We start from the raw sequence: 25711 nt of genomic DNA, 5'->3' as shown, positions 1-25711 counted from the left end.
TTGTTGTTTGCTCTGGAGTTCAGAGCGAAGCGTGTCCAGAACGACTCGACACACAGAGGAAATTACAGATGGCAGCGATGGGGCCAGCAGGTACGCTGAGATGAAGTCTCTCTGATAGGTCAGACGCTACCTCTCAAGTCCACGGCAGCTCGGACGCTGATGACGCGTCCTGGTATTGTTGCTGACACCAAGACACACGCGGTGATGCTGAACGCTGCAGAACGGCGCAACTCACCATTTATCAGTTTGTCGTGGAACACAATATTAAACCCAGGGTTTGTCTTCACTGATATGCTGACGTTGTTGTTAAGGTCATGATAAATAACGTGAAATCTGACACGCATCTTTTGTCTTCTGTGAGTTTCCATCGTGTCCATCAGAGGGGCCCCCGCCCTACCAGGGACCTCTGAGTGCACTTCCAGAACAAGTCAGACATTACATCACAACCACTCGCGCTTCAGCACCTCTCAATGAAACGTTCCTGACAGCCTTCAGACTGGTGATGAAGCCAACTCGCCGAGGTCAGAGTACCGGTCACCTGACTTAAGATGGACAGTCTAAAGTTCCTAACACACCCAAATGTGGGGTGGCGGGTGGTTGGAGCTGAAATCTTTAATATCATGCTGTTCTCAGTAAAGCTGAAGGATTTATATCTCTGTGGGGACCTGGAGCGAAGCCTCTAGTGTACATTTCAGATTCACATGTGATAAATAATCACTGAACATAGAGATGATCTGAAGGGAGAGTGTGTGTGTGTGTGTGTGTGTGTGTGTGTGTGTGTGTGTGTGTGTGTCATCTGCCATCTGTTGAGATGTGCAGCCTCAGCAGCTTGAACACAGCAGGAGGTCCCTGATCAGTGCTGCCAACAGAACACGTCACACACGTCTCCTGTGTGTTTGGGTCTCAAGAGGAAGAAAGAGAAGGAGAAAATGAAAGGTTGAAAGTGAAGAACCTTTAACAGGCGCGAACATGAAGGACACACTCGGAGCCTCCACATCTCTCTGAGTCTGAAGCCTGTTCAGGCGGCGGCGGAGGTTAATTTACAGCAACTGTTGCTCGCTCTGCTGCTGCTTGCTGGCTAACGAACAGAGCTCAGTGGATTCTCATGAATATGGACTCAGCTCGGAGCCAATCAGTCACCGTGAGCTCTTGTCAGATGTCTGTCTGGGGAGGACAGAAAGGAAGTGATGGAGCGTAAGAAGACTGTCCAAAGAAGGGAGGTCTAAAATCGTGGGGAATGAAATTTGAAAGATTACAAGAGCGGGAATTCTCACATTTCCTGACACTTGAAGGACTTCAGATGATGGAAAGAACCAGAATGGAAAAACTTGACAAATACAAAGTCTGACCAGGATGGGCGTGGCACTACAGGCATGTGTAGTGCCACGCCCATCCAGAAGATAGCGTCAATATGCAGATAAAAGCACTTCCCCAAGGAGGCGCTGGACGCCCCTCATGGCCTCTTTCCATGGACCTGAAGTCCAACTTGATTGGCTGCAGCAGCGGGACAGCAGGCTGGGTTTCTCCACAAGTTTCTTATTATGTCTTCGTCTGAATGAAGACCCGAGAAACGAGAACTATGAGCTTGAAGGTATTGTTGACATGTGGAGGAGAATGATGTCACACACCGTCGACAGAGTCTACACACACACACACACACACACACACACACACACACACACACCTTCTGACTGTGTGTGTGCAGAAATAAGATTTACAGCTAAACTGGTCTGAGGGTTAACGCCACCACAGAAAATCAATTCAACAGCCAACCAAACTCTGTGTGTGTGTGTGTGCATCTAAAAAGGGGAATCACTCACACATGATGTCACATGATCTGATTCAAAGCTGATGATAAAGTGGTTATCCATGCATCGACAGTTTTACTTTAGTACTCTGACATGATCTTGTTGTTCAGTTTATGTGTAATGATCCGTTAATAAACCCACAGATGAGTCCACCTAAAACTTCTCCAGGCCTGCAAAAATCCACAATCAAATAGCAGAAAACTTTTCCAGTCCTTCAACGAAGGCGTCCTCCAGTTGCAGCCCTTCAGTGCAGCCTGACATGCCAGCGATTCATCATCCTGATTAAACTTCACCTCCAGCTGTTCCCTCAATCTGAAAACATCCAGCGCCTGTTGCTATGCAGGAGACCCTCCCGTCTCACACCACAGCCCTCCTCTATATTAAACACTCTGCTAACACACACACACACACACACACACACACACACACACACACACACACACACACACACACACGGAGGCGGTGACAAGCAGCAGAGGAGAAGAAATCAGTGTGTGTGGCTGTAACCAGTTATTACAGGGAGGAGGAAGACAATTGCAGCTTGGACGTGATAAGTACAGCTCTGCCTCTCCTTCCTGTTGAGGACGCCACTCCCAGCTGTGACGGGCTGAGAGGAGAGGAAGCAGAGGAGCACTCAAAGGGACAGACAACCATGCACGGTCGTCATTTCCCGCCTTGAAGCCTGGACTTGCATCACAATCACGCAAATGTTACCCAGATGCAGGAAATTCAACAGAACAAACAGGGCAGTTGTAGTAGGTTACCAACCAGCAGGGATGCATGTGACACTGACTCAGAGTCAGACAAACAAATCTAGTTAGCTGTCCGCATTGGACACGAGAGGCTGAGGGTAAGGACCGAGACAGACGAGAGCAGAGGAGCCGCAGACATGAAGAACATGTTAACTCACGAATGGTAATCTACCTCTTGGAGCGCCGCAGCATGCTTCTCTCAGGCAGGGAGAAATTGGAGAGCACCGTCCAGAAGGAGTCAGACATGCTAACACGCGACCATCACTCTGACAAGGTGGTGCTTGGTGGAGGACGTGGTTGGCGTGCCTTCCAGCTGTCACGCCGACAGCAGCGAGTGTGAGAGCTGCTGGTGTGAGGGCTTCATCTCCTCCCTCTCTTCCCTTTCATCCCTCTCTCTCCCGCTCCAGTGCCTGCCTCACTCGCTCCCTCCCTCCCCAATGCTCTTCTTCTCCTCCTAACGAGTGACTTCATCACGGAGCAGGGTCGGACGCTACAGCATACACACGTTTCTCAGCAGATGTGAAGAGCAGCCGTCTGATGCGTCCTCATGTTTGAATCACACTTCACACCACAAGAACCTTTTGAGGAATATTCCAGTCACTTCAGTCAGACCTTGCAGCAAGAGCTGTTTGCATCAGGAGTCTGGTGAACAGCCAGAACCAGCAAAACCTTGAGCAGAATCTTCATCCACCACGGCCCTGAGGACTACCGCTGGCCCTCAGGACCACTGCTGGTCCACAGGGCCACGGTGGTCCTGAACATCCCTATCAAATGTGTCAAGCAGATGCGTTTATGTCCATGTCTGCTACCTTCAGCATCAGGTTGGGAGAAACAATCACGATGCTTAATGACATTCAAAGGCAAATGACGAGCAGGTTCAACTGTGATGGAAGGCAAACAGAGGCCATGAACACGAGGTGCCGCTCAAATGTGCGAGTGATCAAATGTGCGAGCAGCTTTCTCCCGGTGGGCCGGTGCCTGTGTCCATGTGGACTCCATCAAGCTTCGATGAGGGAAGACAAGCTTCATTCTAGCATCCTCAACAACGACACCACCAAAGGAAAGTGGTGATGAACCTGCAGCCTCCCGACTCCTAAACAACTGTTTCCAATTCTTGTTATTTTGGTTTCAGGGGTCATCATTTAAGTTGGGCGCTGGCCTCCTTTAAGGGTGCCTTCAGAATCACGTTGCTACCACCCCACCATATCTGGGTAAGAGAGCACGTAGGTGTGAGGAAGACAGAGACCATGTGATGTCACCACAGCAACATGGTCACAACCAACGCACAGCCAACACAATGACGAGCTGAGCGTGGTCTCGCATGTGGTTAACACCTTTTAAAAACCTGACGCCGACAACACGCGGAAATGTTTGTGGGGTGAATTGCAGAGTTGTAGATGAGAACACATCCATCCACCCCTCGAGGAAACACCGCCTCAAACACCGCACGCATCTGAAGGCTGCAGAGAGGAGCTTATGAGGTTTGCTGATGTTCCTCCAACGCCGAGAAAACATAAAGTTTGGACTTGTTTCTTACAACTGACGTTACATTTTTGTGCTAGTAAAGTACCATTGCTGAGTTCTCAATCCACGGTGAGGATGAACTGTCTCAGCATCATTCTATCACATCCACTGGCTACACTGGGAGTTGTGAAAAAGCTCACAGAAACGTGTTATTGTCTTGTTTTTGCTGCATTTCAATCCGTCTGGTCTTGAGTGTTCTGGAGACGCCAGTGACATAAACACAGGACAGTTTTAAGTCTCTCACTCCCAGAGCGACGGCAGCACCTGACTTATGGAGATGAGAACCACTAGAAATGGTCTCAAAAAAATGGGCAAAATTTCATTTTACAAAAGTGTCCAGACTACTCAAGACTTCCTTGGCACATCTGTGATAAATGGAATCATGGAAAATGACGTTTACAGATGTTGCTTCAATTCATACGGCCTTTTTGTTTACCTGATATTCAGATCTGGTTTTTAGGCGCGGATTACAAATCAAGTGAACCCCTCAGCCTGAACCATGGCTCTGGGAAACCGTAGCTGACGAAGCAGAAGGTCAAATAACAGGAGCAACTGGAGGACATGCAAACGCACAAGAGTGTGTGCGTGTGTGTGTGTGGGGGGGGGGGGGGCACAGCGAGCGCCTTACCTCCAGAGGAAGGGGTTTCCTCGCTGGTGAACAGGGGCTGACAGGGGGCCGTCAGAGGAACAGAGGGAGGGAGAGGAGGAGGAGGAGGACAAGAGAGAGAGGGTGACTGCGGGGGGCTGAACAACGGAGGGATGAAAGGAAGTGGGGGACAGCAGGTGCTGGAGGAGGCTGCTGTTGCCGTGGCAACGCAGCTGAGCCGGCGACCAGATTCTGCCAACAGAGGGAGAAGAGGGGAGGATGGGGAGAGGTGGAGGAAGAGTGCATAGCAAGGACAGAGGGATTCACCGTGAGAGAGAGAGTTCAACAGAATGTGTGTGTGCGTGTGTGTGTCCACTGCATTATATCTACTAGTTAGAGTTTTAACAACTATCATTTGCGATCGTCACAGGTTGCTGGACAGTGATGTCACAAGTCTACCAAGGGAAAAAAACCTGACTTGTGCAACTTTTCTGTCTAAGTCGTGTCTGTAAAAGTGATTTGGACTTTTTGTCTTCGGGCCAAGCAGCTGAGCGTCTTGAGCTGATACGGTTTGAGCGGCCAGCGCCGCCGCTGCGACCCAGCGCAGGCTCTGCAGATGTCCCCTCACAGCAGGCAGAAAGCCTCGCGCACCATCTTATCACAGTTGGAGGCGGCTGAACTGAAAGTTCTGGACCAGCTTCACACGGCTCAGTCAGGACTCCAAGCGAGAAGACGAGATGGCAGCAGAACCAAAGACTCCCATCACGTTTGGACCTAAAGCTGCGGAGTTGGTAGGCGTCTGTCAGCGATATCGTCCCTCACGATGGCTGCTCTAGAGGTCACGAGGACGCTGCTGGGGATCTGTGCCCATCAGTCAAAGCATGAAAAGCCCTGACAGGATTCCTACGGAGGAGGACACGACTGCCCCCCCTTCTTGAGGATTATAATGTTCCGTTTGTACTGAATCTGGTTGAGAGACGAGCTGATTCCTGTTCACGGTCATGTTGAAGCTGAACGATTCTGGGTTTTACTGATCTGCCAGTAATTTGTTGTCCCCTTTGCAGTTGTCACTAACTACTGCCTCCAAAACGACTGTTCAGATAATTACCACGTCTCTCAAACACATTCAGTATGAACTGAAAACGGTAATCCTCATGGGGGAGGGGGGTCGTTGTATTATAATCAGTATGCTTTGGCAGACTGATGTAGATTAGTGTGTCCAGAGAGAGAGGGAAACGGTCAACTGGACACGCTTCAAGAGGCAGTTGGTGCAGGTCTACAGGGTAGAGGGGCCTTATGGAGCTGGTCTTCATGGCCTTGTCTCATGTTTCCGTCACCTGGTGGGTGGTGGTCTCCGTTCCTCCCGAGTGTGAGCGTGTTCCACTGTCTCCCCACGCATGTGGAGTATGTATGAGCGGTACATATGCAGCGTGTGGCGTGAGCGTGCTGGGGACGTCAATGCAGGCAAGCACTGCCCCTCCTGTCCAGCATTCAAACAACTCTCAGGACTGATCTGTAACTTCTTGTTGTGGTTTGGGACAAATCAGACACAAAACCAGGAGGACTGTTGGACTGCCCTCCATCAGCTTTGCCTTTGGAGTCTTTTGCCCAACGGAAAACACATGTACACAGGCAGCCGACTGGACGACAGTACCTACAATCCTGCATATTCCTACTTCCACGACACAAATACTGAACTATCCAGTTCAGTGCTTCGCTTGACAGTAGTAGACACTTTTGTGAAGCTAACAGAGATTAAACCCTCAAAACTCCTCCCTGGGTTTTGGACGTTAACTGCATTTGAAACCAGAACCCCCAGAATTCTCTGGTTTTCTTTGGTAAACAGAAACAAGAGGATAAAAATGTGCTGCAGCTGAAAAGGTTTCAGGTCTCGTGTTTCTACCGAAGTCATCAAGAATTTGACCAAATTTGCAGAACATCAGTAAAGACAAAGCTAAATTAAATTTAATTAATGAATGAATTAATTAAAGCTAAATTAGGCACATTTCTACGTGCTGCTGTTAGTTCTTTTGCCTGTGCACCAACGCCAGTTCTGAAGAGGGAACTTTCTGAGCGGAGATCAGTTTGCTAACGTTTTAAACTTCTGCTTTAATGCTCAGAAGAAAATCCACCCAAGTCCTTCTTGTGGGTGGAGGTTCTTCAAAGAAAGGTGAGCGTTTTTTTCCTATCCTTCATTAAGAGCATAGAAACTTGAAATGTTTGGTGTTTTACTCAGCTCAACTCAAACTAATGAGGTACAAAATGTACATTAAAATCCATCAATGGACGCCCATCTAATGACTGAAGGGGACTGAAGGAGAACCCCGTCGTGTGGACACACTCTTACTGGAGTCGAAGCTGCGGCGCTCCAGCCTTCTCTTTCCTCCTCTTCATCTTGTGTCCTGGGACAAAAGGCTCAACTGTAATCTTTACTAATCCACCGAACTGCATCAGCTCAGCTGTCCATCAAAACCACAGTGACCAGTGGCTCCTCGTCAGGCTGATAACTGTCCCATAGTTGGTGGTCCAGGAGTCCAACCACTGACAGCAGGTTTATAAAAGTAGGAATGACTTGTGTGTGTGTGTGTGTGTGTGTGTGTGTGTGTGTTACGTCAACACCTGCTCTTATCTACACACCGACACACATGCACACACACTCAGCTATGTGAGCTATCTGGGCTGGAGTGTTCCCTCAGCAGTAGCAAGCTCAGGCTTGCTGAGTCACACACTATTGGAGACTCACAACACACACATTCATCTGAGCTGATAAACACAACACTCAGGATTCCCTTCCTCTCTTTTGAAGTGTCTCCATGTGAGATTTATCCTCAAACATCCCTCTGAGGAACCGTCCTTCATCGTCCATCAAAATAATCCCACAAAGTTGCAGAAGTTCCTGCCAGAGATCAACCAGACAAGAGGCCGAGAGGGCGACTGCGCCAGCTTGTATCCAGGAACACAGCCCTTTCCCTGGGGACCGTCAGGCTCGCTAATCCCTGTCAGTTCCTGCGATCAGGCCTCCTGCTGTCGGACTGACAGAGTCCTCGACAAATGTCCACAGGAGGGACGGAGGAGTGAGGGAGGGAGGAGTGAGGGAGGGAGGAGTGAGGGAGGGAGGAGTGAGGGAGGGAGGGAGGAACGGGGGAGGGGAAGAGGGAGGGAGTAACGGGATGGTCTTTCATTGCTTGGCTTGTATTTATTAATATTAATATTAATATAATATATATAATATATATAATATCAATATTACAGCTCAAACTTACAAAATACATCATTCAGTCATGTTACTGTAGTTTCCAGATGCTTCCAGCTGAAATCGCACCACTGTTGATGAGGGAGCAACAAAAACTCATGTCACTCTAAACTATCACTCTTTTGAGTGAACAAAAACCAGTTCAGAGTTCATGCAGTAAAAAGTCTAAGTGACATGTTGAGACGGAGCGCGTTGTCACATCCCAGAGCTCAGAGGACGAGCAGCTGTCCCCCGTCCCCATCCTGGTTTCCCAGAAGCCCGGGGACACCACCAACCTGATGAGCTAAATGCAGCTCACATGCCAGATCACTAATTCATAAACAATGGACTGGATCACAAGCAGGCCTGACACACACACACACACACACACACACACACACACACACACACAGTCCAGATTGGTGTGTAATCACATTCTCATGTGCTGGGCCTGCTTCTACGTTGATTTGGTAATCACTTTATATGAACAAAAGTGTGTGTGTGTGTGTGTGTGTGTGTGTGTGTGTGTGTGTGTAGGCTCCTTCTTGACCTTGTCCAGTAATCTCGCTGTGCTCTGCGTGGTTACTGACATCATCACCAGGAAACACACTTGGGGCAGCAGCAGGTCCCGTCATGTCTCCAGCGAGTCCTCAGCGAGCCGCCGGGCTCTGTCCCTCTGTCTGAGAGCAGGAGCCACTGTGTTGGGCTCAGTTTGACGTCATTATGGGCAGAACCTCTGCACACAAGGTGGATCTACACTCACAAGCTGTCGAAGGAGAAGGAGCCAAACGCTCCTCTCACTGACAGGAGAACAGATGTTTCACTCGTGACACTGCACTGCCACGCTAGCAGCTGAACTTCAGTCACTACCTACTCACCCCGTGTGGCTCTTAAGCTCACATTTGCTCCATGCTTCCAACTTACTTAAATGAAACATGAGTTATTATTTCATATACCAGTGTCTTTACACATTAAATGTCCAGTGGTTTTCTGCTGAGTGGACCTCTACCACAGCACTGTTGACACCAGTGGATTGTTGGTTTTTCAGTGGAGAAATTCTTCTACGCAGCTTCAGTATAAAAATGTGATTTGTGTGCAGCGGAGAGATTAAACAGAGAAAAGTTTCAGTCTTTGATTGGACAGCCAGAGACAGAACACACACTTGTGTGTCCATTAGGAAGAGTTACGGCAGCATTCAGCCGACAGCAGGACGCCGCTGCCAAACTTGACTTACTTAAACTGAAGTAAAGTGTCCAAGAGACGCATTGAGGAAGTGGACACAGCAGCAGACCAGTCCCCCTCCACCGGCCACAGCAACACTTCGTAGCCTTCGCTGGTGTCACCGTGACACACCCAAAGAGTTCAAGAGACCAACACAAGACTCTGCTCATACACAGACTGCACTTTGTTGAACCTTTTAAAGAGATACTTGCCCCAAAATATATTTTGACTCAAAAATAGATGACGTGCTCACAAGGTGTTGGTGGATTAACGAGCATAAGGCTGGATTAAAAAGATGTGGATTATACCAGACGATGACCTTGACAGTTTGCAAAGGGACAATTATGGACAGTTTAGCTGTTGCTAGCCATCGGTCTCTGTTAGCTTCAGGCTAAAGCTACAAGGCCGGCTCTTCCTCCATTCTGGAGTCACAAAGACGTGATGCCGGAGGGAGAATTCATCAGAGGAGCTCCAGCAATGAGCATCAGCAGGCTCCAGGTCCTGGACTGTCCCTGAGACGCTCCGGCACAGCAGCAGACCCACCTGCACGGTTCCTTTGCTTACTTGTAGAGTAGCTTTTCAAAACATAATAAATCAGCTGCCTGGCGTGCATGTACACACACACACACACACACACACACACACACACACACACACACACACACACACACAAACCAGATATAAATAGGTTTGCATTCATCTACCGTTGGATGCTCAGCTGTTCTGGTGCGTGCGCACACACACACACACACACACACACACACACACACACACACACAGGCCTTTCAGCTTCAACCCTTGACAGGAAGCTCCCTCTGGACCATCTCCAGCTCCATCTTCTTATTCCAGGACTCTTCAGCAGCTCTGTGTGATTCACAGCTCTGAAGAAAATAAATGATGGAGTAACGACCTTTACGAAGCTCCTCAGTTCATCTGAGCCAAGACCTTTTCGCCTCCGCCTGTTTTCAACGGCCTCCCACCCAGAACATTCAGAAGCCTGACGGAGGGCAGCACCCCTGTACTCTGCTGATGTGCTGTTGACTCTCAGCGCTGTTGTGACTGGTAAATGAACTCAGTTAATAATAGAGCGCTTCTCTACCTCAGCAGCACTCCAAGCTCTTCACAATGTCGTCTCATTCACCCGTTCATTCACTCACTGATGGTGGAGCTGCCATGCAAGGCACCAACCTGCTCATCAGGGGCAAGTATGGGTTCAGTATCTTGCTCAAGGACCCTTGGACATGGTCACCGGGGTCGGGGATCGAACCAGCGACACTTGCTAGACGGCCACTCTACCCCTGAGCCATGGCGCCCATACTAGACCCCTGGGATTTTCACTGATATACAGATGTTTCACTTAAGGTTAACTGTGCCACACATTTGTAGTGACCTAACTAAACTGATTCATTTTAACTACAATGAGCTGATCTTCCCTTGAACTTCCTCAAACATGCAGGAAAAATTCACATAAACTTTAGAATTCCAGCACAGCGTTAAAAAAAAAATCAAAATCAGAGCCCTGGTATCATCCTGGTTCTGCAAACCATCTGTGTTTGGTTCATTGCCAACAGTAAACACCACCAAATGCACACAGGGGAGAGAAACACAGCAGACAGGAGAGAAGAGCTGATTGGACAGAGGACAGAGGGGATGATGGGTACTTACAAACTGCCTCTTCTAGGAAGGCTCAGCTCCTTCTGAAAGACAAAGAAAAACGAGATTTCAACACGTTTGCACCAACAAGCATCACATCAAACAGCTCAGGGTTGATTGGTAGAGACATGTTCAGTACCGCAGTTTGACCAGCAGGTGTCACTGTGACACAACTAGTGCAAAGCTCGTGTTTCTGGTTCCAAATAAGTTGTGACGAAGCAAATAAAATTATAGAATTTCTCCTTCATCAGATCATTGGATACAGTTTTAACATACACACACACACACGCACACACACACAAAACTACATTCAGTGAAAAGGGGACAGAAGGAAAAACGGATTAAGCTGAAACTGAAAACAGGCCCAGTGAGATTATGAGATCCTTTACGACCTTGTAACTTCTCCTCTAAAACACTTCAAGAAACTCAGGAACTGTGCTCCTTGTATATTCTTTATTTATACATTTCATATGGTAGTGTCCAGTTTTTCCGTACAAGTTCTAAAACATTATTATATTGTGCTGATATTCATAACTTCAAACTGAAAATTTCAGACAGGAAAAAGAAATCAGAGCCAGATTTACGAGGATTTCCTTCCCTGGACGACTGTTTTGGGGAAAGAGTTTTCAGATCCTCCATCTGAGGAAAGGCCAGCTGCACCTTCCACACTAGACCACAAGAGGGTGGAAGTGTGTCATTGAACAACCTGTAAGCTGACAGCTCCTAAAAACACCTGAGACAGGTTGAAGACCCTCAACATTACTGCTGACCTGGAGAGCACCATATGGCTAAGACTACTGGACACTGTGTGTGTGTGCATGTGTGTGTGTACGTGCAGACGCTAAAATCGTACGTTGCTAGCTTTCAAAAATGGGTCAACGGCTGGTTTTACTTTGAAAAACATCATGATCACCTTCATCAGTGTCCTTCAGCAGGAACACAGCAGCAGCCGTGACCTCAGACGGATCGTTGACACACACATAAATACACACTTCCTAAAAACTGGATTTTTGACAGAACGATTTCCTTCAAGCTTGATCCATATAACAGAGAGCAGTTTTACCAAAACGGAAATCACTACAAGAGTGTCCTGTGCATATATAACCCTTTCAGATGTTTTTATCTTTCCATTACACCTGCTGTCTGTGACACACACACACACACACACACACACACACACACACACACAGCATTCCTGTGTGGGACGGCTGTGTCATCAGAGTCAGATAAGCCAGCTAGAGATGAGTTAATGGACATAATGGAGTTCAGCTGAAGCACAGTGAGTGGGTGAGGCAGTGTAATGCAGTCTGCAGTGTTAGCAGAGTGCGTGCGTGTGTGTGTGTGTGTGAGTGTGCGTGTGTGTTCCTGTCATATTCTGGTCTGAACAGAGGTTTCCAGACCAACAGGAACAGGAAGGAGCATGAGCAGCCCCTGGACAGTGATGGTAGAGCCCCATGACCCGCCTGTCCATCGGGCCGGGCAGAAGATTTCCCAGGTTCAAGCAGTAAAAAGCAGCAGTTGGACTAAGTTGCCATGAACGTGCAGAATCACAGTGTACAAAGCTCTGACACTGAAAATAAAACACTGTAATGTCAATAAATACATGCCGGAACTCCAAGCCTCCATCTGTCACTCACCTCTCCAGACCAGATGATACCTAATTCATGCTGAATGGCTGTAAGGCCGGTGGAACATTGACATTTGTCCAGATACGTTGCATCAGTTTGTGCTCTCCAGTTCCTGACCACACATGAAGTCTCCTGTACCTCAGCACCCAGGCGTTGAGCAGCCGTTCAGAGCTCAGAGCTGCCACTCTCCTACAGTTGTGTTGGTGCCAGGCTCGTCCGCTCACGGAGCCTCTGCTTGCTCCTGTTCTCAGTTCTCATCATCACAGCTAGAATAGGAACTTTCAAGCCAATTTCAAACAAAGAGTGACAGCAAGAACAGGAAGAGACAATGTCTCCTACTCATACAGCGACTCACAAGTCAAGCAGAAGCCCAGTCAGCTGCTGTTAAAGGTCCTCCAACACACTCTGATCCAAAAGGGTCCCTGCCAGCATTACAATAACGAGGGGTGTTCTGGAAAACCAGTTTACCATGAGGAGACATTGTAGTGGTAGAATCAGACACGTAGCCGGAACTACTTTCCTGACTGGGAGCAGTGATTTGACGCAGCACCTCCAAAGCTCCATTGGAACTTGGGTCAACAGAACCAAAGGTTTGTTGAGGACGAGAAGAGCGACTGCTGCTTGTTCTTTTTGTCTGACTGTGGGGACGAAAGACAATAAGACAATCTAACACGGGGGGTGTGTTCTTTCAACCAGTTTACCGGTCCTTACGTCCCTCTCCCTCCTGCCTCACCCCTTCAGGTCAACTCTTCCCACCTGGTAGTGCAGCAGGGAATAAAAGAGGGAACAGAGATGGTCGGCAGAACAAGGAGTGTCTGCGCTCTCAAGTACTTTTTGCTCTTAACATCCAGCCGCCTACGCAGAGCTCTGTAATGTGAAATGAGACCCTCATCTGATGCTTTATTGCATTTCGCTGTGTGTGTGTGTGTGTGTGTGTGTGTGTGTTGCTGCTTTCTGAGCCTCGAGGGAAGATGTTCGCCCCAGAGACACCATGCAAAAAAATAACCAGAGTAAAAAACAACTAATGTCTAACATACAGACACAAATACACACACACACACGCACACACACACCAACCAGACTGCTTGTGTTAAACAAACCCAAGAGCCACAAAAAGGGTTGATGAAATTATCCCTGGCGACAGCGAGGATAAGAGGAGCAGAACCCGGAGCCAGAAGCAATCTGCACGATGGAATACAGCCATTGATAATACGCTTTATGGTTGACGAAGAACGAGTGAGAGGGGAAGAGAGAGGATAATGTAATTAGATAGACGAGGGGAGAGAGAGGAGGTAAAGAGATGTAGGCTCAAAGGTTACAGATAAATCTCAACATCTCCACTCGGTTTCGTAAACCTGGGATGGTTGTAAAATCCATGTCAGGAGCTGGGAGACACGGTGCAGGCTCAGACCTGAGCCCAGAAACAGACTGCAGATGTGTGAACGCTTGTTTATATTTCTGTAAGCCAATCACAGTCGTCGTGGGGTCAACGCACCCAAGAACAGCTTGAGCCGCACACGACAGCTTTCAGAATTATTACAGTTTCGAATATGAATTTGTTCCAAGCATTCAAGTGCAGACTCAAGCCTGATCAACATGTCTGGCAGCACAGAAACAATTTGCTCAGGTGTTCATCTGACATGAATCCCGGCGACGTGCACGATGTCATGCATGGTCGAAGCTCTCAGGACGCCAGTAAACACCAGCTTGTCGGCAGGGAGGGCATCATATTTTACCTGATAATGTACAGTGAGGCTGTTTTGGTTTAATTCAATTTTTACTTGAGAGTGACAATTTGATTAAAAACCTACTCATGACTCAGACCTCAGTCCCCCCCCCCCCACGGATGAATAACTTAGCAGGATCGCAGTTCTCTTGACCAAACATGTCAACTTTCCATCATTGAGTTCTAAACGAGGAGGCTGACTGATTCCAGCTCAGCAGCACATCTCCTTCCTGTTTACACTCTTGAAGACATATCTGGCTCCTCACGTCTTTCTTTCAATCACAGGAGAGCTGCGGGCTGATGGAAGGCTGCCAGAGTGAACACACCTCCAGCCTGCAAAGCCATTCGACCCGTTTGAACTGAACAAAGACAATCAAGAACATAAACCCAGTCTTTCAGCCCAGACTATCAAGGTCGCACTCCACAGCAGTCAAGCCGCTTGCTTTTGTCGGGAGAATCTGACACAGGCAGTGTTTGATTCAGATAGAAAGATGAACGCACGCTCTCTCTCTCTCTCTCACACACACACACACACACACACACACACACACACACACACACACAGTTAAATGCTTCCAACAAATATAAACACTGGCAGCAGCATCTATTTATGAACTTCATATTCTTATGCGTGTAAAACATGTGTTTATGTGTCCATGTTCACAATCTTTACATAAATTGTGTGTGTGTGTGTGTGTGTGTGTGTGTGTGTGTGTGTGTGTGTGTGTGTGTGTGTGTGTGTGTTAATCCGGTCCACCCAGGGGCTCAGTCTTAATGACATGTTTTAGTTGAACTAAAACCACACAATTAACAGGCGGATGGTGAGCGGACACAATTAGAGCAGCAGCGGGAATTCATTATCAACACTGTGAATATTGATGAGAAAGAGCGACAACAAAAGACACCCACACACCCACACACACACACACACATCCAGACCCACACACACACGAGTGAAGCATCAACTCAAGATGCAGGGGGGATTCATAAATAACGCACATGGATGAAAACACAGATATTAAGCAGGTTATCACTGCAGAGCAGATGATTTCAACAACCGTCCAATATTTTAGGCGACCGAAGTTACAGACTGTTAAGCTTCTGTTTGTTGTCCTTTTTAATTTGCTGCCATCAGAATCGAATAAATGCAGCTGCTGAATAAAAGAACAACCTGCGCCATGATGGAATAAAGGCTGACATCATAACGGAGCTTCCCACAAAACTACCTGAGTGCAACAACACAGTTGTGTCAAGTTCTCTGCTCAGCCGCTCTCTGCTTCTTTGTTCGGTAGAGTTCCGCCTGCTGGCGCCGCTCTGAGGAGCTTCATCCCCGTCGCGTGCACATGTCTTGGTTCTGGATGCATCCTGCTGCAGACCTGGAAGATCTGCATCCATGCAAGGACACACCCTGCTCATGTTCACCAACATTCGTTGTTGATTTTCCAACCTTGGCTGGACAATAAAGTTGGTGAAAGTTAAGTTCTGAATACCTGTGGGAGCCCTGATGCCCTTGAGCTGTGGGGGTGAGGCTACATGCTAGGCTAACATCGCTGGAGATATGGCAGAGACCTCAGCGTGGGGGGTGGTTGCATCCCAGGGGACATTCCTGGCAAATCTGCAACCACGAAGGGGGAGCCCCACCCAGCTGAGTACCAACGAGGAGACACTTTGCAAGAGGAGAAATAATCAGCTGACCTCTGGAGGGGGACTGCAGAGCGGAAGCAGAGGTTTTTCTCGAACCTTGAATGTTGGACGTTACCAACGTTATCAACCAAGCAGATATGAAAATGACCACTGATATAAAGACTTTTTTTCCAGTCATAATTATTGATGGAGACAAAAATGCCACCCTTTCCCAGCACGATGAATGCCATCGATCGTGGCGGTTCAAGTGAGGTGGTGAAATCCAGACTTCAGCAGCAGCGTGAAGCAGCGGCAGCTGTGAGAGCTCGCCGTCTGCTGGTGATCTGAGGACGCCAGCAGCGCCTGAATAAAAGCTCTCCACCAGTTTAACGGCCACTGAGAGAGACTCTCCACCACAGAGCCAGGCCCGCTGAGACCTGCAAGCCTCTCAGAGAGGCCTGTGTGTGTGTGTGTGTGTGTGTGTGTGTGTGTGTCGCAGTATAACAAAATCCAATGTGGAGGAGCATTATAATTCACCTGGGCCACACACTGGCACAGTAACACAACTAATCCCCTATACTGACTGAAACAAGTTGTGTGAGTGTGTGTACATGTCGGTGTGTGTGAGTGTGTGTGTGTCAGAGGACGACATCCATTAGTGTTGGCTTTTAATCTTCTAAACGAGCAGATGTGGCTCCTCCCACACTAATGCTGTTAACAGGTAATTACTGTGGTTTTTCACTCTGGATTAAGTGTGTTTGTGTCGTTAATGTGTTGATGAGGGACGGCAGTCGTTACAATGTTGTAGGGTTGTGCGTCGTTACCATCAGCAGCTGCGACGCTTCAGGTTCCATACTGACACCAAACTCAAGACGCGAGTGTTTGCTGCCAGTATTTTCAAATCCCAGGAGGTGTTGGTTTGGAATGGGGGAAACTACGGTTTATTGGAACTGCGGAATGTTCACATTTTTTTTTGAGGATGTTCCCCTTGTGATCCAGCAGGGGGTGGTCTTCAAATCACCTGACCAATCACCGCCCTACTAGGCTATTCACAAATAACACAGCTAATAAATAACAGTTCAACGAATCAGCTCCACAGAAAGCATCAGAGAACGAGAGTGTGGGCGAGTGTCAGTGGTGTGATGGACGCTGCTTTCGTCTGAAACTTTGATGGGAGCTGTTATGAAGGAATGTGTCAATGTCATGACGTGTTTGTAGAGTGACTGACGACCAGGTGTGTGGCGTGTTGGAAAGGGTCGCGTCTCTGGTCGTCGTGCAGGGTTTTCTAGTCTTGTCTGTGAACTGGTCACCTGACCGGCTTCAAGGGTGGACGCCACTGGAGATTCAGCTCCTCCTTGACTTTTTTTTTGCAGCCTCCAAGGAGTCGTTTGTCTGGGGCTGCTCTTCCCAGTCAACAGATCCAATGAACTCACACTTCCAGTGGAAAACACACACACACACACACACACACTTCCTGCAGGAGAACCACACATTCAGCACTGAACCCTATCAAATACACCACCACATATCACACATGGAAAACCACTTGGGCCGAGCACATCCCCTCAGAAGTAACGCGCATGGACACACACACACACACACACACACACACACACACACACACACACACATAGCTGAAAGGAATTAATCTGGCATCATCAGCTTGTCTATCATGAGTTCCAGTAGGAAGACACTTCCTCTGGTGAGCAGCTAAAACCGGCAGAGAAAACAAGTTAATCCTAATTGGAATTTACACATTTAAATGAAATCTGCAGCGCCTCGCTGGGGGTTTATCATCATCAGCAGATAATAGAGAGAGGTAGAGGGGTGGAGGGGGATCTGAAACAAGCTTCCTGCAACAATTAGAACAAAGAGCTGTCTGGGGTCTGTTTCATCCTCACGGGGACTGTGTGTGTGTGTGTGTGTGTGTGTGTGTGTGTGTGTGTGTGTGTGTGTTTGTCTGTCGTAGCACAGTAACAGATGATGTCTTTAAAACTTTCAGCTCACTTGACTTGATGACGTCTCACTGGTGCTGCAGGGAATAAAACAAGTTTTTCAGATATCAAGAGGCTTCAGTTTGCTTCATTTCAGTTCAAGAACCCAACAGTAAAACAGCGTCAAAGAACATCAAAGATGTGCATCTTTGCATGGGATCAAAGCTTCAGTTGGCTGCTGGTGAGGGGAAACTGGCTGCAGGTGAAGTCGCTGCCGCTGGACTCGCCCCCAGAGGAGAGGGGAACCGGAGACACCGAAGTGTTTGCAGTGGTTCTAGATTCTGATTAGGGCTCCCAACGGGTCGGGCCGGCCCAACAAACCCAACAGGACCCAGGTTTGGACTGATAATTCATGTTGATATGTCAGGCTGGGTAGGGTTTGGGCCTCAAAAGCTGCGGGTCGGGTTGGGTTGTGATTTGCAGGCCTGCTGAGAACTCTAAAACGAACACTACATATGTGGCAGTAAAGAGCCAGTGAGGATAATCCAGGTTTGGACTCCCCATTAAGCTTCCATGAGTGTGATCATAACTACAGTTGTCAACATGGCTGCTGCTCAGGGCCAAGAGTGTTGAGATTGAACGACTCAACTCACAGGAGCTCAGATTATTTACCTGTGAGAGGAGGTGAGTGAGAGCCAGCAGGTCTGAGTCCCTGAGCTGGGACCTGCTTTTCTCTACGTCTTCCCATGACGGCTGTCTCATGTACCCTGTGTCTGTTTGGAGCGCTGGCGGTGCGGGAGTTAACACTGTGAGGACACTAGATGCAGTACTCACTTGAACAGCAGGGGCAGTGTAGAGCTGCTGGGGATGTGACAACAATGGTGGAAAGTCACAAAATGCAATACATCTGACCTCGGCTGGCGAAAATGTTCTCTGCGTTTATGATCTGCCACCTTCTTCGATCTTTTTCTACAGTGGGGTTCTACAGCAATCCAGCCTTGTGTTCTATTGTACGTCCCTCCGGTGGAATCCTCCAGTAACACACAACACACACGGACTAAGAAACACACTCTCACAGCACCCAGGTTGTCGACATGAAGGCTGCTTGAAAAGCAAGTACGTCTCCAGCCCAGAGGTAGGACCCCACAACTGAAGAGGAATTTCACCTCCACACTCCAACACACACACACACACACACACACACACACACACAGATGTGTAGTAGCAACCAAAAAAGAGGAAAGTGCTTTAAAGAAAGAGGTGAAGCTGCCTGGCTGTGATGAGTGTGACCCAGATTCCAGCAGAGCTCCCAGACGAGGAGCAGGTTGCTGCGTTTATCTGCTCACACGTTTGTCAGAGAAACCGTGGAGATGCGCTGATGATTGTGTTCCACCCTCCGAGGGAGAGAAATGAAGTCATTCTCCATTCCTTTGTGTCTCTCCCCCGTATTTTCATCCTTCGCTCTGCCACGTTTAGTTTATCATCAGGAAGGAGAAGTTCTTACTTCACTGCTCCTGCACCTGTCGTCCTCTCTTCACTCAGCTGAGAACCGCTTCAATTTGCACCCCTCAGCTGCAAGCTCCTCTTGTCTATCAGTCCATCAGCGACTGTACATCCTCCTTCCCTCCCTCCCAGCTCACTCAGACAAAGGCCACGTACCAGCTGAGGTAGACCAGTCAGCCTGGATGGAAACCAGTCTGCTCACCACTAACAATGATTTTATCAATGAAAGCCTTGCTTCATCGTGGGATTTGTAGAAGGCCAGAAAATGGTGACAAATGTTTTTTTGAAAGCTTCCCATGGAACCTACAACGCCTCACGTCACGTCCTGATCGACAGTCCGGACCCTCGAGGGGGTTCCTACCACACAGGACGAAAGACACGCGGAAATATCCACCATTTACAGTTTTTCTTAAAAAGAAATCAAAAAAATTCAAAATTGGCAACATTTTATCAATCGATTCTTTGATGAATCTAACAATTAGTCACTTTGCAGGCAAAAGTTGAACGATAATCATTTCACCATCAGTTTGTTGACGTCGCTTCAGAGCAGAGTCGCTCAGTGGAAATCCAAAAGGCTGGACTTGGTACTGATGCAGCGACGCTGGTGCGCCGCCAGTATCAGCAGACACATCGTGAACTGGCTGATCCACAGGCTTTTCTGATTGTTGTGAGGGAAAATGTTACTTTTTAAAATTCTAATTGCTATCGTGTCTTCTTCAATATGTACAAAATAAAAATATCATATAATCTTGTTTTAACATGTTTTATTTTTTAGCTGTAAATAACTGCTATCAGACAATTCAGTTGTTGACTGTTGGCACATCACACATCCCACTGAAAGATGTACAAATACCACGAGTGGACTTCATCAAGAGTTGTCAAGCTGCTGATACAAAGAATTTTGTTTTCATCTTATCAAGACAAATTATTGCCTACATTTCTGCTTCTCCCTGGTTGAGTCTGTTGAAATGAAACTCACCTGACTTTGTCATCTTTTCAAGGATGAAAAATGAATCACTGCAATAATTAAAGACAGCCGTCCACTGAACGCTCCCTGCGCGTGGATCACGACGTCTGTAGTCATTTGAGAGGTGCATTTTAGAGGCCGTGATGTTGAACTCGACTGTCTTTTTTTCTGAGATTTGTAATCTAATAAAACGCCGCGCCTCTCAATCAGATAAACCAAACTGATGACAATCAAGCATAATAATATCGTGGCTAACAGGAGGATTTAGACTGGCTGCTGTTTTATCTGGGTGTGCCTGATCACATGATCCTCCACATAAGCACAATCTACCTCCCTCTGAAAATTAGCATCTGGCTACCGTCCTCTCAGGCTGCTGAGCCGTTCAAGTGACTTGATGAAGAATGGAAACAGTCTCAGTTGTTTGTTCCTTCATGCTGCTTCTGACGGTTTAATGTTTCTGGTTGCGGCAAACGTTCCCGATTCCACACCACGATTCCTGTTTCCATGCGGAAAAGAAGAGCACGGAAGAGAGAGATAGAAAGACAAGACAATAACTACATGATGGAGGAAGAGATAAAACTGGGCTGCGGGACTGATCATGCTGCTTGAGAGGGAGGAGGGTGAGGATGAGGAGGCCTAATCATCAGAGGCATGACAGGACTGAAAGTGAGACAAAGGGCGGTTTGATAGACAGTTAGAGAGGAAGAGGATTCCCCGGAGTGAACCCAGTGAGGAGGAAGAGAGACAGCCTGGATGGGGGAGCTCTTTCATGGCTTCGTCCTCCCCATCGCGCCCCCTGCTGTGCTCCTAGACAAGCCCACTTGCTTTTCATCCCGATTGTTAGAGCTCATGTGCTGGCGGCGGGTGAGCAGGAGGTTCAGTGACGGGTGGAAGCTGCAGACGAGGAGGTACAGCGAGGGGAGGAGGGTGGAGCAGGCCGCCCCCGGAGCCTCACTGATGATCAGCAGATAGACAAACTGCTCAGAGCTCCAGAGCCAGCAGTCCAGTTAATCTGTTTACTGGTTCCCACTGCGATCCAGCTACCTGCAGCCGTTTGGTGTGCAGGTCTCTGTCGTGACATCACAGGTGGGAGGTTCTAGACACCTGACCATTCGGGTCAAACTGCCACGTGCCAATGGCAACGAATAGCAATCATCTGATAACGACCTCATTGTAAATAATACAGTGCTTCAGTTGAGTTTATAGGATATTCAAATCCCTCTTTACACACTGCAGAGAAACGTCTGACTAACAACTAAAGACTCCGCCCACCTCCATTTGAAACTGTCGGTCAACCTGCAGGCTAGCGCTTCATCAGGTGACGACCGTTAAACATCTCAGCAAACAAGCTAGCTGCACTGGCAGGTGATTACAGCTCGTCAGATTAGCATGAACTCGTTAGCGGACAGAATCACCTACTTTCCACCCAGAGGAAATTTACCACATGAGACGACGCGGTTGGTCAGATCCAGGGTACAAAACACAACTTGCCACAAATGAGCAGATTTATGTATTCAGCGTCTCCTGAGAGTCCTGAGCTTGGGGTCATGAGCAGGTCAGAGCAGAGCTGCTGAACACCCTCGTGCTGACCTCCATCTTACACGCCTACAAATACGCTGTTAACACATTACACCTCCATGTTGAATAGAAACAACTGCTGTCAAACTGAGCTCTGTGTGTGTGTGTGTGTGTGTGTGTGTGTGTGTGTGTGTGTGTGTGTGTGTTTGTTGAGACATTCATTTTCACTGTCTTTGAAGTTGTGTACCCGCTGGCCAAACGCAGCCCTGAGGATGAACTCAACGTGAGGAGGAAACGGGGGGTCCTACATCTCCCTCTCCCTCTCTTTTTAAAGTTTAAAGTAAAGGAGGCCTCATGTCCCTGGTGCCAGGCTGTCAGTTGAAGGAAATGAAGCCTCTTCACACTGGACAACAACCCTACCAACACTCAAATATGGAGCATTTATAACCAAGTCAAATCCCTTTCCCTTACTAGGTTAGCAGGCTTGATGAAGTCAGACTTCAGCTAAAATCACTGGTCACCACTCAAGTAATTTATGTGGTTTCTCCAGCTGAGGAAAGATTAGTCATGAAGCTCCCAGCGTTCTGGTGAGATGCTATGAGCTGCTGAACCAGAACCTCTGTGGAACACAGCAGTAATTCCACTCCAATGGCTTCACACAGCCTGGTTGTCCAACAACTGCTATTTAGCTCCTTTTAAAACTAACAATCTAAAGACTAAAAAGGCCACGAAAGGAGCTTCAAAGAGGTGCCACGGATCTGTTTTACCAGTGTGCTGCAGCGAGCAGCTAGCTTGGGACGCACTGAAGGGAAAAACTGAGTCAAACTCAATTCAGTATCCTATTTTTTAGTCAGAAGGGGTGAGCTCATGTTGACCGTCTTGTCTGGTGAGGTATTTGGGCCGCAATCGCAGAAAGAGCTGCATGCTGATGACACAACGGGATGACCAATCATCTTTCACTTACGATCAATGATGGTTCTTTGATTTTCTCGCCAGTGTGGGTGTAAAATTACAGTGACTTTCTGAGACAGACCCCACCCCTCGATGTGATGCTGGAGTGGTACTGTCCAAGAGGACGTTTAGGATGGGAGCTTAAACACACATCACCCAGCACACGTCCAGCTGCAGTCAGGGCCGCCTGGTTCTTGTGAAACCACCAAAAAATAAGATTCCAAATGAAACTCTGTCCAGTTTTTCACGTTTCATGTTTTCTCCTCCCTGAGAGCAGCTGGCCAGAGTGCTGATGTGAAGAGCCTCTATGGTTACAGGTCATTCTCCCAGCTTCTCTCATTCAGCTCTGAGGATGAGCTCATATTGTTCTCCCAGCAGTCGCCGTGGCTACCAGATGAGCTCATAGCTTCTTTTTTAATTGGCTAATCCAGACAAGAGGAGATGCATGAACAAAAGCAAGAAAGAGTTAAGAAAAAAAAGTGGCAAAGTGGACAGAGAACGTGAGAGAAGCCTGAACTCGTAGATGTAGGACGGAAAACAAACAACAGAGCTCCTATTCCCTCCCAGTCCTTCCAGTTCTCCCCAGAACAAACAACAAGAGACCCAGCCAACAGCCAAAGTCGAACTAAGCCCTCTAAGCTGTGTTTAACCTGCTGAATGTGGCTTTAGAGTATATTAGAAGGCAGCCCAGACGCCCAGGAGGCTCTCACAGCTGCCCCCTGACATGACTCAAGTCTAAACTGGCAACATCAGGACACCATTAAAACCAGTACACGTCTGTCAACACATTAACAGCAGGTGACTTATTTATGACACCAGCCACTGTTATTTGCTGCAGGTGAATCAACACTGTATCACAAGAAGCAGTACAGCAGTACATTGCAGTACTGCTACTTTGTCCCAGTCCAACTCTGGAGTTGACAGCTCTGTTGGATATCAGGCGGCTGAACTCCAGCGATGAGGATCCTGATGCTGCTTCAAAACTGCACATCTGATCTCAACAGAACCCTCATGACTATCAACCTTCCCCGCTCGCGTGCTCAGACTCCACTGCATCGCATCAGCGCGATGATAAACTGGAGAGAGGCACTTATATTTCGAGGAGGTGTCACTTTTCTGTGTAGTCAAGCAGAAAATGAGATTAACAAAGTCCCAAACAACCACCCATCCTCATTCCTGCACCACCCATCCTCACATTCAGCTCCATATTGGGACAATACCCCTCTGTGTGGAGTCACAGCTCCTCTACGAGTCCAGCATGTACCAACACTTGCTCAGCCATGAGAAAACTCCAGAAATTAAAGTCAGGAAACGTTTCCCCTGACAAACTTCTGGTGTCATTCCAGCTGCATCAGCGGCACAATCTTTCATCCTGATTGGCTACAAACACCGGCTGCTCTCACAATCCCCCGGATGAACCGGGGTACATCTGCTGAGCTGACGCAATGCACCGTGGGTAATTCATTACCCGATTTGTGGCGCATTCCAAAAGAGCAAGGTCATGTAAACAACTGTGGGAAGAGAAAACTTGCTGAGGAACTTTTAGTGAAGGTTGAAATGACAGAATGATTGCTGCACTAAAGTTTGATGTCCAGCCTCAGCGCCACCGAGCGAAGGAACGTTCATCTTTCTCAAGGTTTCCTGCAGCGGCACGCCACCCCTCCTCAAACAACAGAGGAGGAGTATCGCTGGTCTATCACCTAAACACGAGCCGACGTGTAAAATGAGCAGAGGGGCTTCATTACACGGTGAAGGCCGGAGGGTTTAATGAGCGAGCCAGTGTCCAGGCCCTTGTTTGCCATACTTTCACTAAAACAAGACAGAAGATGAGAAGGAATCAAGGCAGAGATGAGCAGCAGCTAAAAGCTCTACAGTAAAGAAGTTGATCAGGTGATCAAGGAGAGGAACATCAAACCGTCCACACTTGCTGACGAGCTCCCTCCAACTGTTTAACCACAGAAATCAATGTTCCGCTCAGACATCTTGGTGAGGAGAACAAAGAGGAAGTGCACTCTGATGGTTCAAGAGCTGTTTGTCCAACAGAAAAATGGATGTTGACCTAACCCACATAAATATGAATGGACTTGCACTTCCTGTTTGCTCTGGATGAAGATCTAAACAAAATGTGGATTTTTAATTAAATAAAGACCCTTCAGAGGGATTTTTCCAGTGAGTGGACTGTGGTGAGAAGGTGAGAGTGATGGTGCCGGGCAGGCTGCAACTCGTGCCGTCTGCACCGCTTCCAGCCTCCCACAGATGGATCTCTAGGAGGTCCACTAGGATTGCAGAGTGTCTTCGATACATGAACCTAAATCAGAACCGCATGCTTTTAAAAGACTGTCTAGTGTCAAAAGCAGGTCATTCATATTAAATTCAAAAGCTGTGAATTGTTTCCCCAACGGTTCTCGTCTGAGATCAACATTTTGCTTTTTTTGCTGGATGTTCATGTGAAAACAATGTTCAGGTCTGAGTGAGACAATCACAAATGCAAATTATCGCAAATGAACACAAAACATGTCACTAAGACCTGCAGGGTGACTTCCAAGCAAACCACATCAAAGCTCTTTGACGGACTTGTGAGGCAACTCTATTTCCTGAGAACGCCGGCAAAGCAGACAAACTAAAATTAGACTACCAACTATCGAACTTTCTGCGTGCCTGTCCAGTGAAATAATACTAATAATTTGATTAATTTATACTTGCGCAGAGTGTGGACCACCCCTTCACTCAGGGGGGATAATAACTCCAGGTCTGATCAAGGATCAGATTCTTGGCTGTAAAAATAATCTGCCTGTTTCTTCGAGTCATGGTCCTCCTTGGAGCCTGAGTGGGAGACCAACGCTACCAGGGCCGCTCTGGTCAAAGAGGTGTTCGTTTGGGGAAATCCTACTGGTTCACTCTGCTTGAAGGCCAGAAGCAGCTAACCGCTAGCACACGTTTAAGACTGTTTCTTAAATCCCACAATCACAGCTGACGTGAACCTTTTCACTTCTGTTCAGGCAAAAAGTGTCCTGACATTCACATTTTATAGACAAAGGAAGACAAAGAAGAGCAGGTGCTGGGACTCATTTTTCTTCCTTTTCTG

At 47.8% G+C, this 25711-nt stretch overlaps 1 protein-coding gene across 9 annotated transcripts in view; it reads right to left on the bottom strand.

Annotated features, from left to right (window-relative positions):
• Positions 1–25711, bottom strand: part of mast2 (microtubule associated serine/threonine kinase 2) — a 138076-nt gene that overhangs the window by 41464 nt on the left and 70901 nt on the right. For 8 of the 9 annotated variants that reach the window (XM_086225458.1, XM_086225459.1, XM_086225460.1 and 5 more), the window contains one exon: positions 10789–10820. In XM_086225458.1, coding sequence (XP_086081584.1) covers positions 10789–10820 — 32 coding nt within the window. Of the gene's footprint in view, positions 1–7017; positions 7679–10788; positions 10821–25711 lie in introns of those variants that run through there. The other variant, XM_086225465.1, reaches the window with a different exon arrangement.

This window comes from Aulostomus chinensis, chromosome 14 (genome assembly GCF_037954235.1).
Source record: "Aulostomus chinensis isolate RoL2024-O1b breed Wild chromosome 14, RoL_Achi_v1.0, whole genome shotgun sequence".
NCBI classification, from domain to species: domain Eukaryota; kingdom Metazoa; phylum Chordata; class Actinopteri; order Syngnathiformes; family Aulostomidae; genus Aulostomus; species Aulostomus chinensis.
This window is presented reverse-complemented; position numbering and strand designations above follow the sequence as displayed.